General features: G+C 43.6%; 1 protein-coding gene across 1 annotated transcript; it reads right to left on the bottom strand.

Moving 5' to 3' along the window:
• Positions 1 to 393: 393 nt before the first annotated feature.
• LOC116400005 (endoplasmic reticulum membrane sensor NFE2L1-like) lies at positions 394 to 15,240 on the bottom strand. The gene is made up of 8 exons (XM_031877595.1): positions 13,710 to 15,240; positions 13,373 to 13,552; positions 7,540 to 7,695; positions 5,339 to 5,407; positions 4,633 to 4,779; positions 4,351 to 4,522; positions 2,860 to 3,555; positions 394 to 2,702 (listed from the first exon to the last, which is right to left on the bottom strand). The coding sequence occupies exons 1-8, from the start codon at positions 13,989 to 13,991 to the stop codon at positions 1,732 to 1,734; spliced, it is 2,673 nt and encodes an 890-aa protein (XP_031733455.1). The 5' UTR covers positions 13,992 to 15,240; the 3' UTR covers positions 394 to 1,731.
• Positions 15,241 to 15,263: the final 23 nt, after the last annotated feature.

The raw sequence follows: 15,263 nt of genomic DNA, 5'->3' as shown, positions 1-15,263 counted from the left end.
CAAAACTTCCTAAAATGGCTTGAGCCAAAATAATCAAGTTCCCCGGAGAAAGTTGAGGGACAAACTCAACCGATCCAGTTTTATGATGCCGCTGCTGAATTTCTCTCAAGAGACCGGTTCAGCAAGGAAACTCAAATCAAGATGTTACAGTTAGGCTGCCCCTGTGTGTAGAGGATTCATTTAATCTAAGATTAGTTCTAATCAGAGTTTCGCAAAACTAGGTTTGAAATTAGTAAATCCAGATTAAAATTAAGCAGAGCTCTGTTGCACAATCTCTCTGTTTAGAGAATCAACGTTTTAGAAGCTTGCCTAACTTCAAATGTATCAATAAATAAATAAATGTGTGTGCTGTCGGGACCTAGTGAGGAGGCTTTAAAAGAGGTTCGCGCTGTAGTCCTGCATTGTTTGCGAGCTCTAATTCTCCTTCGAGCAAAAGTAAGGAAAAAAGAGACTGCTGGTGTTGTTGTACCCTTGTATTTAAGATCTGACAACAGGTTCCAATCCTGTGTTTGGCATTTGTCTGGTGGGGGGCCGATCCTCAAGCTACATTTGGAAAACAGATTCCCACCATCTTATTGAAGTAGACAATACGATTTGTACAGATTCACAGGTGTGTTGAAAGTACATAAAAAAAACAAAAAACATACATGCGAAAGGCACAGGTAAAACCCATTGCTATCGTGCTCTCGGAACGTAAAAGAAAAATCACAGCAGGCCCCCCTTACTCCTCAGTTAATCATATTCAGAACAGACGGACGTATAGGATTTTCTGGTGAGTTTTTAGGCCAGGTGTGAAAATGAGTGGAGCTCCAAGTGCCCTATCCACCAAATGATAGCTTATATAGACCAACAAAAGGTTTTGCTGTTTGTGAATTGTCTTTGATACCTTCAAAGTCAGTCAAGCAGTAGTGGCACTCTTAAAAACAAGGGTCAATATCTATGAAAACTGCCAGACGTGAAGCCCGTCTTAATTTATATGTGCTAATCCAAGACTTCCAGCAAAGTGGTCAAGGTGGCATATTTCCTCTCTTAGTATAATTTCAAAGGCTTTTGCTGTAGATGGTTGGGGAAGTTTTGGCGAATAGGATGCTTAATTTTGGCAGCAGGGCGGTCTGTCATTACTGCACCATCTGGAAACTCTACATACACAGGTTTGATCCCCATGACCCACTGTCAGTAGCCTGCTGAAGTGTCTTTGAGTGAGACCCCTGCCAGCTCATGATCACAACTTCCCTTTCTGTATTCCACCAACCCTTTCTTAATGGCCCAGAGGCTATACCAGCTGACCGCCAGGATCCAGCCTGCCATCAGTCTGCTCTATTGTTCAGCTCGGTATGTTCAAGCAGCATTGTGCATAGGCATTGAACTAGCATTTTAAAGTGCTGGTCCCAGGCCATCTATAGTCTGTTGTTTTTATCCAAATATGTAGTAGCATAGATGTACCTCAGAGTTGTTTGAGCTTTACAATAGTCTTGATTGCCTCTGTCCATTCAGCCACCCACCATATCTTTAAATTAAAAAACATCACTATCGGGCATATCTGTTTGGGCGTATGAAGATTACATGGTACCTTTCAGCACCTTCCACTGACAACAGATCCAGAATTCCTGTGTTCCTTCATTTATTTATGAAGGAATTATATTCAGTATTTCCCGCTTTTTTTGTGGTTGGATCACACTTCTGTTAATGCCCAAAGCTTTTGAGCCAGTATTGGCTGGTTTGTCCACCTCCTCACTTCTTCTTGTCCCTCTGTTTCTTGCTGGATTTTGTCAGTGGCAGCGCTGCCCCTTGTTGGCGTGAAGCTACAGAGACACTACCATCCGACTCAAAATTAAGCAGGTACTCCATAGCGTTCAATGACATCCCCTCCTCGTCCCTCAGCCTGGAAAAGACATCCTGATACAACATGCCCAGTTCACGCTTCATTTCCTGCAGGTTCCTCAGGGCTTCCTGTTGCTCTCGGAGCAGCCGCGAACGGTAGCGTCTCAAACCTGACACATTGTCTTCCAGTTCGTACAGCACGTCCAGTTTCCTCTTCCTGCAGTTCTGGGCTGCAATTTTGTTCTTACCACGGCGTCGTATGTCCCTGACGAGTATAAGCTGCTCCTCACTAAGCTGGTAATTGGCCAGTAGGTCATTAAACTCTTCCACTGGCAGATTAACAATCAGCTCATTGGAGAAAGGGATCTTCCGGGTTCGTGCACGCCGTTCATCCCGGCTCCACATTTTAGTCTCAGAGATGTGTCTGGAAGAGGAGTGGTGGCAAGGCTTGGCATCGTCATGTCGCAAGAAGGATTTGGTTGACATCTTGCCATGGGATGGAGAGGAGGCGGACAACCAGGGCTGGTTGTACGTGTGATCGTGGCCGATATGCTCCTGCCAAGGAAGGCCATTATACAGCTTGAGATCCCTATAGTTGGGAGGGAAGGGTTTCTTAACATCTTCAGGGTACCCTCCTCCGACTGCCCCCATCTCCTCCTCTTCCAGCTCCTCCTGCTTTATGGTCATCTCCCCTTCCATATCTGAACCTTCTAACCCTTCCTCAGTGTCTTCATCCTCAGAAAAGGGACTTCCCACAGCCGACAAACAAGATGAAGAGGAGGTTGAGGAAGAGGAATAAGAGGAGGCCTCAGAAGCACATGGAGAAGCAGGGCTGCGGCTGAAGTCCAGAGAAAGACCAGAGTCTGAGTCAACTGCGCCATCTAGGAGGAGAAAACAAGGAAAGGTCAAGGTATGGTCTAGAGTTTTATATTACATGCTTAAATTCAGCATTCATATGCTCTTAAAAGAAAGGTTATTGCACATTTTGTCAGAAATAGTTACTATAGAAGAAGGCCTACTGATTCCCAATTTAATTACCTTGCTGATGTCTTCTTGGTTGACCCTGATCTTCCGTGATCGCGACGCCAATGCCTGAGTGGTCAACATCTCTACTATTTTCCTGTTCGATGATTTCACTCCCAAGGAAACCCTCCTCTTCCAGCTTGGCTGCCATTTCAGGGCTGAATCCTTCATCCAGAGCCAGGTCCAACAATCTCATCTCATCCAAGATGACATCATCCTCTAAGAGGCCACAAAGTGGGCTAGGGAGACCATCTTCATCATTGACATCCTCCTCTTCATCAACCAGAAAGAAACCGGAGATAGATGTCAGAGGGTCTTGAGTCATACCATTCCCCTCCGGAGATGGGGTGAAACTAGAAGGTGTCAAGTCACGTGAATGAAAGTTAGCATCAAAGCTAGGAAGGTTGTCAGGATGGGGAGCAGACTGTGAACACGGACTGCCTGCCATGGTATCCACAAGACCTTGTGTTAGCAGATTTATGTTGAGGGTACTTGAGTTATCATCTGCATTTAGTCCCACATAGAAATCTTCTGAAGGATCTTGGGCAAGCAGATGTGTGTGGTCCGGAAGACTGTGCGAGGGATTCATGTTAGAGTTTTTCAAAGTGTCCCTTGAGTTTAAGGCTGAACTGTGGTCATCCAACTCTGCACTGGGTGTGAGGGGAAGCAGGGCTGGCTCTTGCTCTGACTGCCTTGGAGGCCCCAACAAACCTAGAGACAAAGAATAGGCATGTTTTGCAAAATGTTAAGAATTGTAGGATATGCAACTGAGCCTTTGGTGCAGTCATTAATAGATACATTCAGGAAACAAGATTGTTATGGTTTTATGACACTTCTTGACAAACAGCGTCGTCTGGCAAGCGTAGTGCCCACTCTCCGGTTCCCCCTCACTGTAAGCAACACTGTAAGCTCTGTCAGCACTTTCCCTGTTGTTTGCCCTGTTACATTACATCACAGTCATTTCGCAGACGCTTTTATCCAAAGCGACTTACAATAAGTGTCACCAGAAGTCATAAGTGCATCTCCTTTGTTAGTGCTGTTAGCACCGCGGGTCACCTTCGCAATGTTAAGGGCCGTTGAGAGGCAATCGAGATGCTCCCAATCTTGTATCTTGGACCTTTAAGGAGCAATAGTAAAGTCTGCCAGAGGTGAGAGACACTCTGAATGTCATATATAGCTCCTTTAAATTCTCAACAAAACGGTCCAACTTACTTTTTTCCAAAGCTTTTATCCACATCAGCCGATGGAGTTAATCAATTGCCATGAAGATGGTTTAGTTGGCCATCGTCTCCATAACAATTGATCAACTCAATCCGCTGAACAAGGCCACGAGATGGGGTTGAAGCTTCGTACAAGTAACTGGCCCTTTTGTTGAGAGTTTTATTGTCCAGCTGCTGTCTCCAAGGTCAAGAATCAAACATCAAGCTCCATTTTTGAGGAGTTGTTTAAATGTAGAGACACTGCCCATGAAACCTGACAACAAACATCTATTCTGAAATGAATTACCGTGCTGCATGGGAGTCTCCATTAAAAGGACCTCCTGCTCAGCCTCTGTTGCGGTGTTGTCATGGTCATTACAATTTTGGCGCAGAGCTTCAGACCCAACACCCTGAAGGGTCTTAGTTGCTCTTGAATTTTGGATGTGGTCAAATGAAGTCATCATGTCAACATCTGTGTTCTGGAGATGAAGGATATAAAAATGTATCTCGATTTATTATATCATGGCTTACGCATCTCGTCATTTCATTTGCCAAATGTGAATTAATCTTCCTTAATTCTCCCAGTCACCTCATGGTCCATGATAGCCAACAGGTCCTGCCAGTGGAGCTCAAGGTCCAAGGAAGGGTTACCAGTGGGGGTGATATGGGACAGCGGAGGGTCCCTGCCTGGTGGCTGACGCTCCAGATCTCCCCTTCTACCACCAACATCACGTAACTGAGGGACAAGTAAAGGCCTTTACACACGGGGGGCGTGATGAATAAACAACACCAAATTCGGAAATTCTATAATATTTATATTTCTTGGGAGTATTTCCCATCCAAACCATTCATAACGGCTGTGATGTGAATTTGAGACAGTTGCAACACTTTTTCAATAAAAGGTTAAAATAGATTTGCGTAGGCAGAGGACCAACTACAAGGATCCTATTGACCCAGAGCAGCCTCTGGCAGTGTGGTTGAGGTAAGTTAGACTCAGGAACCTCCGTGTTGTTGTAAACTACAGTATTGAACATGTTCATTCTGCACAATGTGATTTGTTGAAACCTTTATTCGCGGTGCAAAGTTCAGAAAAATATACCGTGTTCCAAAAAGTAAAAATGGTGGCGCTTTTTCTCCACGTAAAATTGTATGACAATAACAACAGTTTGAAAAATATATTTACATGTAAATTAATCACACGAAAAAAAGGCCTTAAGCAGGTAAAATTGCTTTGTAATGTTGAAGGTCAAGAAGGAAACAGCAGAATGGACTGAAGAGAAAAGAAGAGGCTGTACCTGTTCTTCTTCTGTGACGTCAAAGGTTTCCTCCAACAGCCTCAAACACTCCTGGAGGGAGAAAGAATTCTGAAAATACAGACAGAGAGGAAGAGTTGAGTTGCATTTGGCTCAACGCCAGTTTGGACCAGCAGGTTTACTTCCCCACTGGTATCCATGTGTTTTGTATGAGCTGTGCTGGCGGTATGGCTTTAGGGATGACCAGGTCGGTCAGTCGGTTGATCCAAGACTTTGGTCTTGACTGAAATATCTCAGTGATCAAATGGATTGCCATACATTCTGGACAGATATTTACAGTTTATAGAGGATGAACCCCACCGACCTTGGTGATCACCAAACCTTTCCTCTATTGCAACCAACAGGTTGACATTTCTAGCTTAAAGTAAAATATCTCAACAAATAAATGGATTGCCATGAAATTTGGTACAGACATTAATGTATCCCTCAAGAATTAATTGTAATGACTTTGGTGACACATTAACTCTGATGTCATCAGGTCATCATTTCAGATTGTCCAAAACTTTGGTTTATGACCCAATACATGCAAAACTAATGACATTACCATCATCCTCCGCTGTACTTAGTGTTAAATGCTAATTAGCTAATGTTAGCATGCAAACAGGTTAAACCAAAATGGTGAACATGGTAAATATTATACCAGGTCTGAACACTAACTGGCTCCAGCTGTAGAGTGTGCTACCTTGAACTAGTGAACTTGATGTTTCACATATCGTATGTCGTACATGCTTTGCAGTATAGTTTTCTGTCCACACTTGTGTACATTGTGAAAGTTAAAGGGATCACAGAGAAACTTTTCCCCTTCAGCAGATGAATGTGAAAACATTTTGAGAGACAAAAGTAACCTGTAGGTCTGTGTGCATCTTTCTCTGTCTCTTTTATCCATGGAGTTTCTTCAGTGTTTTAGGAAATATCTGTCTAGTGTTTCCATCTTCCCTGGATCCGGTCGAACACTTCTAACCTCTGACCTGCAGTGTTGTGTGAGAAAGTGGATTCTGGGTTTCAGAATCATTTTTCTGCCTGAAAAACTAGGAACAGCAACATAATGCGCTATCAATATTTGATATATTTAAATGCCAAAATGAAATACAGTATGTTAGAAAATGAACTGAAATTAGGTAATTGTCCTCACTTTCAGTTTTATTGGTTCTTTCATTGGTCACGCATACACAAACACACATCTGTGCATGTTATGTGAGAGAACGCTGCGTGTAACAATGTTTGTCCAATGCTTCACAAATTCTGCTGAGCTGGCAGCAATCCTGCATTTAAAATTAGAAGCATCCAGCTCAGATTCCAAGCATGACAGACCTTCAGTGAGCGATCTGTTGTAACAGGAATTCAGCCAGCGCTGGGAGTTTGATACCGGGGGACTGCCCCGACTCCCAGCCGGATCAGCAAACTTTGTGGTAGAGCAGGGTCATCCTTCAATCAGGAGGTTCGGTGGTTCGATCCCAGGCTCCACTCGTCCACTAGACACTTAACCCCACATTGCTTTGGATTGTATGAATGGGTATGGGTATGAATGTATGAATGGTTAGTGAGTCCTGATGGGCAGGTGGCACCTTGCATGGTAGCCCCTACCACCAGTGTATGAATGGGTGAATGAACATAAAGCGCTTTGAGTGGGCGGAAGACTTGGACAGCGCTATACAAGTACAAGTCTATTTACCATTTACAGTATACCAGTTTCAGGCCTTTACACACCAGGGGCATTGTTTTTGTGTGATCAATTGCACGTCGATATATTTTTCCGAACTGTTGTCTTTGTCACAAGCACTTTTACACAGAAAGCAAATGCGGCCAGACGACACACCGTACAACATTTATTTTAAAGTTGCTACATACGAGATTGGGCGCATTTCTATTGCCTCATAACCTCTCAACATGGAGACGGCTGAGCTGGAGGCTCGCAGCCAACGGTGCGAACAGCTCTAACAGAAAAATTGCTGATGTGATTATTGAATTTAGCACCATTCAAAAGTTTGAAACAGTCGAAAATTTTGGAAAATGTTAAACAATTCCAGTGCTAATTAGTGAGCTTTAAAGGTGCAGGGTGGGCATTTTTTTCTTTTGGATAGAGATTGGATCTGTTTTCACCTGTTTTAAGCATTAATGCTAAGCTAACTGGCTGCTAGCTTCAACTAAAATATTTAATAAATCTGAGTCTTACTGTATCTTACCTGGTCTCCTTCATTCTGAGTTAGCTCTCTGTTGTTAGCATGGCTGTAGGAACCTCCAAGTCTTCGTCTTCCCTCTGTCCTCCTACCCAGGTGTTCCTCCTCCTCTCCTGGCTCCTCCACAGCACCACTGTTATGACGTACGTGATGCGTTTCTTCCTGGTTGCAGAGACAAAAAGGAAGAACGATCGAGTCAGGGCAGCCATTATGCCACAGGGATTCTGAAAACTCTCCCAAGTGCCTTTACACATCATGTTGAGTATTTGTCTCTACAGAAAGGCCAGCGTGCTATTCTAACGTACTGGTTGCCCTGCACACTTCTCAGTTTCATGATACGTTACTTTAAAGCAGCAAATCATTGATTGTTGGAGCTTCACCAGTAACTTCCTGGAGTACCTGCTGTTTGCCTGGCCAAGAAATAGTCCGGTACATTATCCAACCGTAAACTGGTCATAACTGGAATACGCTCTGCACCCGTCTCGATTTTGTCATAAATATTCAGCCATAATGTACAATAACATATGATAAAAAGAACAATTATGTTGATTAGTATTCGACACCTACAGCTCCCATGAGGGATGCCAGTGGCTCGGCCTAATGCGACACGTTGTGTTGGAGTTGGCTGAGACTTGATTAAGATCACAATCATCAAAGATCACATTCTATTGGCTGGTGTTTTTCATATATGCCCCTCTTCTTGAAATTACACTCAAAGAAAGGAAAAAATGTCGGATCTTCACATAGAAATATGTTAAATGTGTCTTTTTGACATGCATTTGGCATAATGCTTTTAGCTAGTAATGACAAACGCAAAACATGCTAACCACTGGAGCAGTATAATGCTACTGTCCTCTATACTGCCAGCCTGTATGTACAGAACATTACGTCTCCTGTTTTAGGGACAGACAGCCAGGCTCAGAATAGCTTCTACATTCTCCTGACTTGGCTGGTGGCTTACAGACAAACCCAGCGCCCGTCAACAGCTGGCAGGCGAGGACACGTATGTAGCTTTGAACATAAATGGGTTAGGCCTGTGCACTTATCCCTTACTTCACTACATGAGTGCAATTCAGAGCCCAAGTTTGAATCATGTTTGTGTTTTCAATTGAATTGAATTGAATTGAATTGATTTTGTAAGGCCCAAAATCACAAAATGCCTGAGGGCTTTACAATCTGCACACATATGACATCCTATGTCCTGGGACACTCACATCGGCACAGGAAAAACTTCCCCAAAAACAACCTCTAACAGGGAGAGAAAAGGAAGAAACGTTAGCAACAGAACCAAGGGGCCACATGAAACATGTACAACAGTAACCTCAGGGAAGTCAAGTGCGTTTGAATAGCCCTCAACCATACTAACATTTAAAAGATGTCACAGATTCCCAGACTAGAACAAAGAGGCAACAGTAACCAATAGCGTCCCGCTGCAGAGCTCCAGGCCCGGGTACCTCCGATGCTGGGACCCATTTCCATCACAAGGACCCTTGTTGGTAAATCACTTGTGTTAGGGTGAAAATGTTTACTGTCCTTCCTTATCAATAAATAACTTTGACGTGTCACTGTATTATGCTGCGCAGTACTGCTTTATCGTGCTTATCGTTATTGAGCGTATATTTAATACATGGTGTCACGTCACCTGTCACACGACGTCCAACAATAACACCGGGGTAAACAATACTACCTTATATGTTGCTATTACTGTAACTTATAAAGTAAGGTAATATAACGTTAAGCAGCAATTAACTTGTACTGACGTACGAATTCTAACGTTAACATTAACTTGACACATTGTCGGGCTACATCTCACATTATTTCTTCAGCTTTTTAGACGATGTATCCACTTCTATGTGTTGCATACTGCTGACCTATCTCCCCATTCTAATATGTGCACACTGTCATTATGTCCTTTAACCTATACAGCAGATTGTCCTGTTTTCTTCCCACAACACGGCTGAATAACAAAGCCCAAGTTAGCACCTCATGCATTTGTGTACATTTGTTTTCATGCATACCTCTCTTGTGCGTGTGTGTGTGTGTGTTGATGCAGTAAACAGGAGGGATTGCAAAACTGAAGGGATGTGAATGTGTGTCAGGTCGCGATCGCCAGCGATCAGGTTTCAAAACAAGCCAGTCAATCACAGGCTAATAAAAGTGGTGTGTGTGTGTGTGTGTGTGTGTGTGTGTGTGTGTGTGTGTGCCATTTGTTACACAAGGAGAACTCAAAAACAATGTTACATTCACTTTCAGGTGAAGGTGGCGGTCCGGCAAGTTTACAACTCTATGCGTTATATTTGTAATGTCCTCTGTGTGTGTGTGTGTGTGTGTGTGTGTGTGTGTGTGTGTGTGTGTGTGCTGTAAAAGGACACTGAGCTTCAGCTGTAGCTCCCAACAACAAACTGAAATACTTCAATCCCAGAATGATCAGTTTTTCCCTCTCTGCTCTCTCTGAATATGGCTTCCCTGCTCTCAACACATTCAATCTTCTCTTAATTTCTCTTTCTCTTTCTCTTTTGATAACTATAGAAATGCTGCTGTTTATCTCAGCCTCTGTTTCACAATTTGAAAGGTCTCCAGTTGCTGTCTGGGTGCGAGGGGGCTTAAGGCAACTGCCTGTACGCATTTGGAAGTGTCTTAACTGTGATGTATGGAGGATGATCATTTAAAGGGTGAGTGGAAAAATGAGAAAAGCACCTGTCTCAGGTAACAAACACCTGTCTCAGCTGTTCCCCTGGGTTAATGAAGTGGCTCTCAGTACGTGGGAGCAGATTTACACCAAACAGCAGTGTCTGTGCATCAACATTGTTTTGTTGTTTTGTGGAAACAAATGCTTTTTTTGCTGCAATAAAGACAAATGAAGTGTTCAGTGTTTGTCTATCCATCTCAAACTGAATTTATGGAATCTCCCACTTTTAAGCATGACAACTGTTACTAAAGCAGCTCCAGGTGTATTCAGTCTGATGTGACTTACTAGCCAAATTCACAAGAGGTATATTTATTTGAGTATTTTATATCATAGAACATAACTTCAAGCTTTCTTAGGCTTTTGTTAAGCGCAGAGGTTTTAGGACTCATTGCTGCAGCACTCTGTTGGTGTGTAATCCATGACAAAGTGCCACAGAATTCAAATTACACGAGAGTACTTTGAAACAAACACACACAGTTTTCTCAGTGAATGTAGCCGCTGTTACTCTGCTACTGGAACCCTGATTAACTGCTGCACATGACTCTGTAACACAGTGTGCGTACATGTTCAGGCCAATCTGTGGGCTATTTATATGTGTGTGTTATGGAGTCTTTGGGAGTGTTTCGTCACAGTGAACTTTGTGTGATCCTAAATAACGGTGATGAAACTTAATGAAAATGACACCACCCTTCTTTGCATCCACCCGCAGAGACATTTACATGTATCACCTAGCCTCTTAACGTCCAAGTATAAATCCTGTTTCAGTCATTAGAAAAGAGTTTTGCTTGACTTAAAGCAACCCGTTCTCGCTCCTGACTCATCAAATACGGACGCTTGGTCGGTGCAGACGAATCAAACACGGGACTTTCACCCAGGAGGCCAATGTCCGTGTCCTGTGTCAAACTTAAGGTCAACGTTAAGTTATTCAGTCATGCCAGTCGCTATTTGCGTGTCTCATTAGTATATTTAGTCCTGTTGCTAGTCAAGTAAGCTGTTTTCCTAACCCTTCAAGTTGTTTTGTCACCTAAACCTAACTCCCTGCGAAGATGGAAGTGTATTTTGAAAAGACACACTATTCATGTAATGGGCGTATATTGACACACGTCCAAAACTGACACTATCGGGGTATCTAGAGCATCATAGTTTGAAGCTCAGGGCCACCAACCAAGCCTCTACTGACAAGTTGTGGGTGAGAATGTGTTGGTTATTTCAGACACACGATGTGCCCTACAGATTATTTTCAGTTTCAACACATTAGTGTCTGAGGTGCCAATGTATGTGCTTACGTCTGTCTCATGGGCCAAAGCTTGACCGGGCCTGTCTGAGGTGTTGCCATTAATAAGTGGAGCACACGGCGTAAGTTCATGGAGGCTGGAACACGAAGTCAGAGCTTTGAAAATACTTGCTTTCACTTTCTTTTATGAAAGTGAGATTAGATGACAGATGCCACTCTTGTGTCTCTGTGTTACATACAAACCTGGAGCCAGGATGAGATCAGCCTACTCTAGCTCAACAACTGGAAGAGCTGGAAAACAACCACCTCTAAAGCTCATTGCTTAACATAATGATTGTGTTTACAACATAGACAAATCCTGACATGAAGGGAGACTTCAGGTGCTTATTAAAGCAGTGTAAATGATTTATTTTGGGCCTCTTAAGGGCAATAGAAAAGATCTCAAAACAACACTGATATGTGATCACTATGAAGTTGTTGTGACAAACGTGTTAACAAAGAGTTGAGCAGACATGAAGCAACCGTAGCATGAATTCAGTGTTGTGTTTGTGGCCACTTGACAAATATAAGTCCAGTGTTCTTTTAGCTCTGTTTTCTTCTCCACCATCTCCTGAGACAATGACCGGCCTCTTTTTAGCTGTGGCTCAGTGGTAGAGCAAGGTTGTCCTTCTATCAGTGGTGGTTCGATCCCCGGCTCCGCTAGTCCATGTCGATGTGTCCTTTGGCACGACACTTAACCATGAATTGCCCCCATAGCTGTGCCTACGGTGTGTGAATGTTAAATAGTTCTGATGGGCAGGTGGCACCCACTTCCCATCAGAAACATAGACGAGCTGTTTCACTGCAAAGTAAACTGGCAAAGACATTCTAAATATAGCGCACACTTAACAGACTGATTTCTTTCTTTAGGTGGGCACTACTTTTAGATGGCTAAAGAACATTTTTGTCTTGTCTGCTTCTCCAGGTTATCTACTGTTGCTGACTATCAAATAGTACCTCATACAACCCCACTCAAACACATCCAAACTATCCCTTTAGGTTTGAAGGAAGTAGTCTACTGCATACAGCCAGCAGTAATCAGGTTACTGAGGTGAAGCACAAGGACCGTCTGTGACTTTATGTGTGCTTATTTAAAAGGTGTATTCTCTCCAGCAGGGTGTTCCTACTGCATTTCAACTGTATGGATTATATTGCTTTATTTTCCTGGCTGTGGTTAGGTGAGATTTCCTGCTGACTCATCTAGCGCTGACTCACTATCTCACATGACATTACACTCAGTTTTGGTGACAGCCAAAACAAAAAACAGCCCTGTGGTCCCCCAACACTGATTCATATGATTTATAAATACATATTTAAATTGCTACTTCTGTGGCAAGTAGGTGGGTCAGTTGTCTTCTGGGAGTGTCTGAGGTTTGGCTGTGGAAATCAAATGATTTTGACTTTTTAAGAGCAACTATTATATATTCTGATATCACATGAGCTCTTAAGTTTGTAGGAAGTAACTTTCTACTAGTAGAAACTAGTTTGTTTCCAGCAGACTATTGGCCGGAAGAAAACAACGTTTGTCTTTAGGCTCTCGCAGCCGTTTTGAAACCCGTCAAACTGTGCATGAACAAAGCTTTCTGATCTTGATCCCACAGGGTTATGACATGGACAAAGGTCAACAGAGATTGCTGATCTGAGGTATACATAACCATGTTGACCCTACATGAACTTAGCTCTTAATACTCCTCTGACCCGTAACATCATGACGGAACCATTTCTGCATAAAAATACATTTCTTCTTGTGGGAATCAAATCTATATTAGCATTTTAAAATGTTTGAAATGTAAATGTTCCTCTGCTGATTAACAAGTAAATGTAGCTGAAACACAAATCTTAAATGTTGTTAAGCAGAGTAAATGAAACCGCTGTACCTCTTTATCCTCCTCCTCTTCTTCCTGCAGGGTACCAAGTCCAGCTCTGGGTTCCAAAGGTGGGGCAGTGTGGTCTCTTTCTACCCCAGTTGGTGCTCTTTCCAGCAGGTCTGGACATACCATGGGAAGAGGATCCGGCTCCCGCTGGACCAGCCATGTCTCCAATTCTGCATGAGGAACCTGTGGGAAAGGTATGGTGAGATAGGGGATTGGTGAGAGCCTCTGTTTAATAAAGACTGTACAACTGGAAACTGTTCTTACCATTAGGACCATATAATTCTGATTCCATCTGAATGGGACTATTTAGATAAAAATGGAAATGGACATGTTTCCCCACCTGTAGTCTGTCCAGAGAGTGGACCCAGCCCAGCAGCCTTCGCGTCGTGAAGAAGCCATCCAGGTCCACGCTCTTGGGGTGCAGGTCTTGGCCGTCCCCCAGGCGGTTGCGGAGGTTGTGGAACTGCGTCTGGGTCAGCGCCGAGGTCGGACCCAACATCATCTCGTGCCACGAAGGAGGCAGGTAGGACTCCAGTCCCACGTCGACCCTCAGCCCACACAGGCTGAGCAGGATGGCCATCTGGATGAGCCCCTCCGTGAAGTTTTTCTTCAGGTGCAGCATAGTCTTTGGTTCGTCAGAGGACGTGTAAAGGGTCCGGAGCTCAGCTCACTCACCACCGCAAGAGGTGTCTCTGCTGTCTTTGTGGTAAGTCCCAAGAAGATCTGTCAGCCACTGCTGACCTCCCTGAGGAAGGGAGTCCAAACCTCAAGGTCCAAATAAAATGTCCTTGGTACCCTAAATAACCTGGTTGGGAAACTCTTCACTCCCCCTCTCTTAAATTATAATGTTAAATTGCTCTGGTAGGGAAGACTTAAAAATGTACTTCTAAACAAGACATACACAGTTTGGACCAACTGCTCAGTGTAAAAGAAGGAACTCTTCTCTCACCAGGACTGATTGGGATCCAAATGTTTAGAAACAAAGATGGACAGTGAAACTTTCCCAGCTTCCTCTGAGAAATCCTTGTTGCTCTTCACGGAAAACTTCACACAACGTTTCTTCCTGATAATGAAAGAGAGCAGCTTACTTCAGAACAGAGGACTGACGGCACGGGACAAATATTACACACGTCAAAGCAAATATCATTTGTGATGTTGATATACTTAATGTTCTGAACTCAGTACAAAGGTCTGCAATCAAAGGTTGAATCCATCTGCATTCTTTTGGGATTTTTTCAAATGGAAACGCCCACTGGGCAGTTAGCAAGAAGGCAGTGGCGTAGATTACCAAAGCAAGCGGATCAATAAGGTTATGTGAACTCCAGCACTAGCTGAGTCAACGTTAGCTGGGCTAGGTTTGTAAATTACTGAAAGGGTTAGTTTGAATGTTTTGAAATGGGGTTGTATGTATACTCCTGTGTTCTGTGGAGTAAAATGACAATGGATTTGGGTTTTTGGCAATGGACTCTTGTGGGTTTGAAGAGAGCAATACAACAACTTTACTTCACTGAACAGGACTTGTCTTCTACGACAGCTTCGAGCCGGTCGCCTGCATACATCGCTGCTTGTTTCTGAGTTCAACCCATTGGTGTGTTGACGGGAGGGTGAGCTAATTGTGGGTTGTATTCATTCAGTCACACAACGCAGCGGTGGTCGTCGCAGACACACCTGGCGGAGAGCTGCGCTCTACTGCGTGCACAATAAGAGTGCCACAGCTGTATCAGTGATAATAATAACGACACTACAGCTATCAGCTAATCTTCCACTGTCAGTGTAGCCCTGCAGAGAGGCAGCTGTGAAGAGGTTTGACAGTTTGTGTGAGGAGATAAGGCAGACAGACGGGGCAGTCTCTCTCTCTCTCTCTCTCTCTCTCTCTCTCTCTCTCTCTCTCTCT

Source organism: Anarrhichthys ocellatus, unplaced genomic scaffold (genome assembly GCF_004355925.1).
Source record: "Anarrhichthys ocellatus isolate YVR2014 unplaced genomic scaffold, GSC_Weel_1.0 scaffold141, whole genome shotgun sequence".
Classification (NCBI taxonomy): Eukaryota; Metazoa; Chordata; class Actinopteri; order Perciformes; family Anarhichadidae; genus Anarrhichthys; species Anarrhichthys ocellatus.
This window is presented reverse-complemented; position numbering and strand designations above follow the sequence as displayed.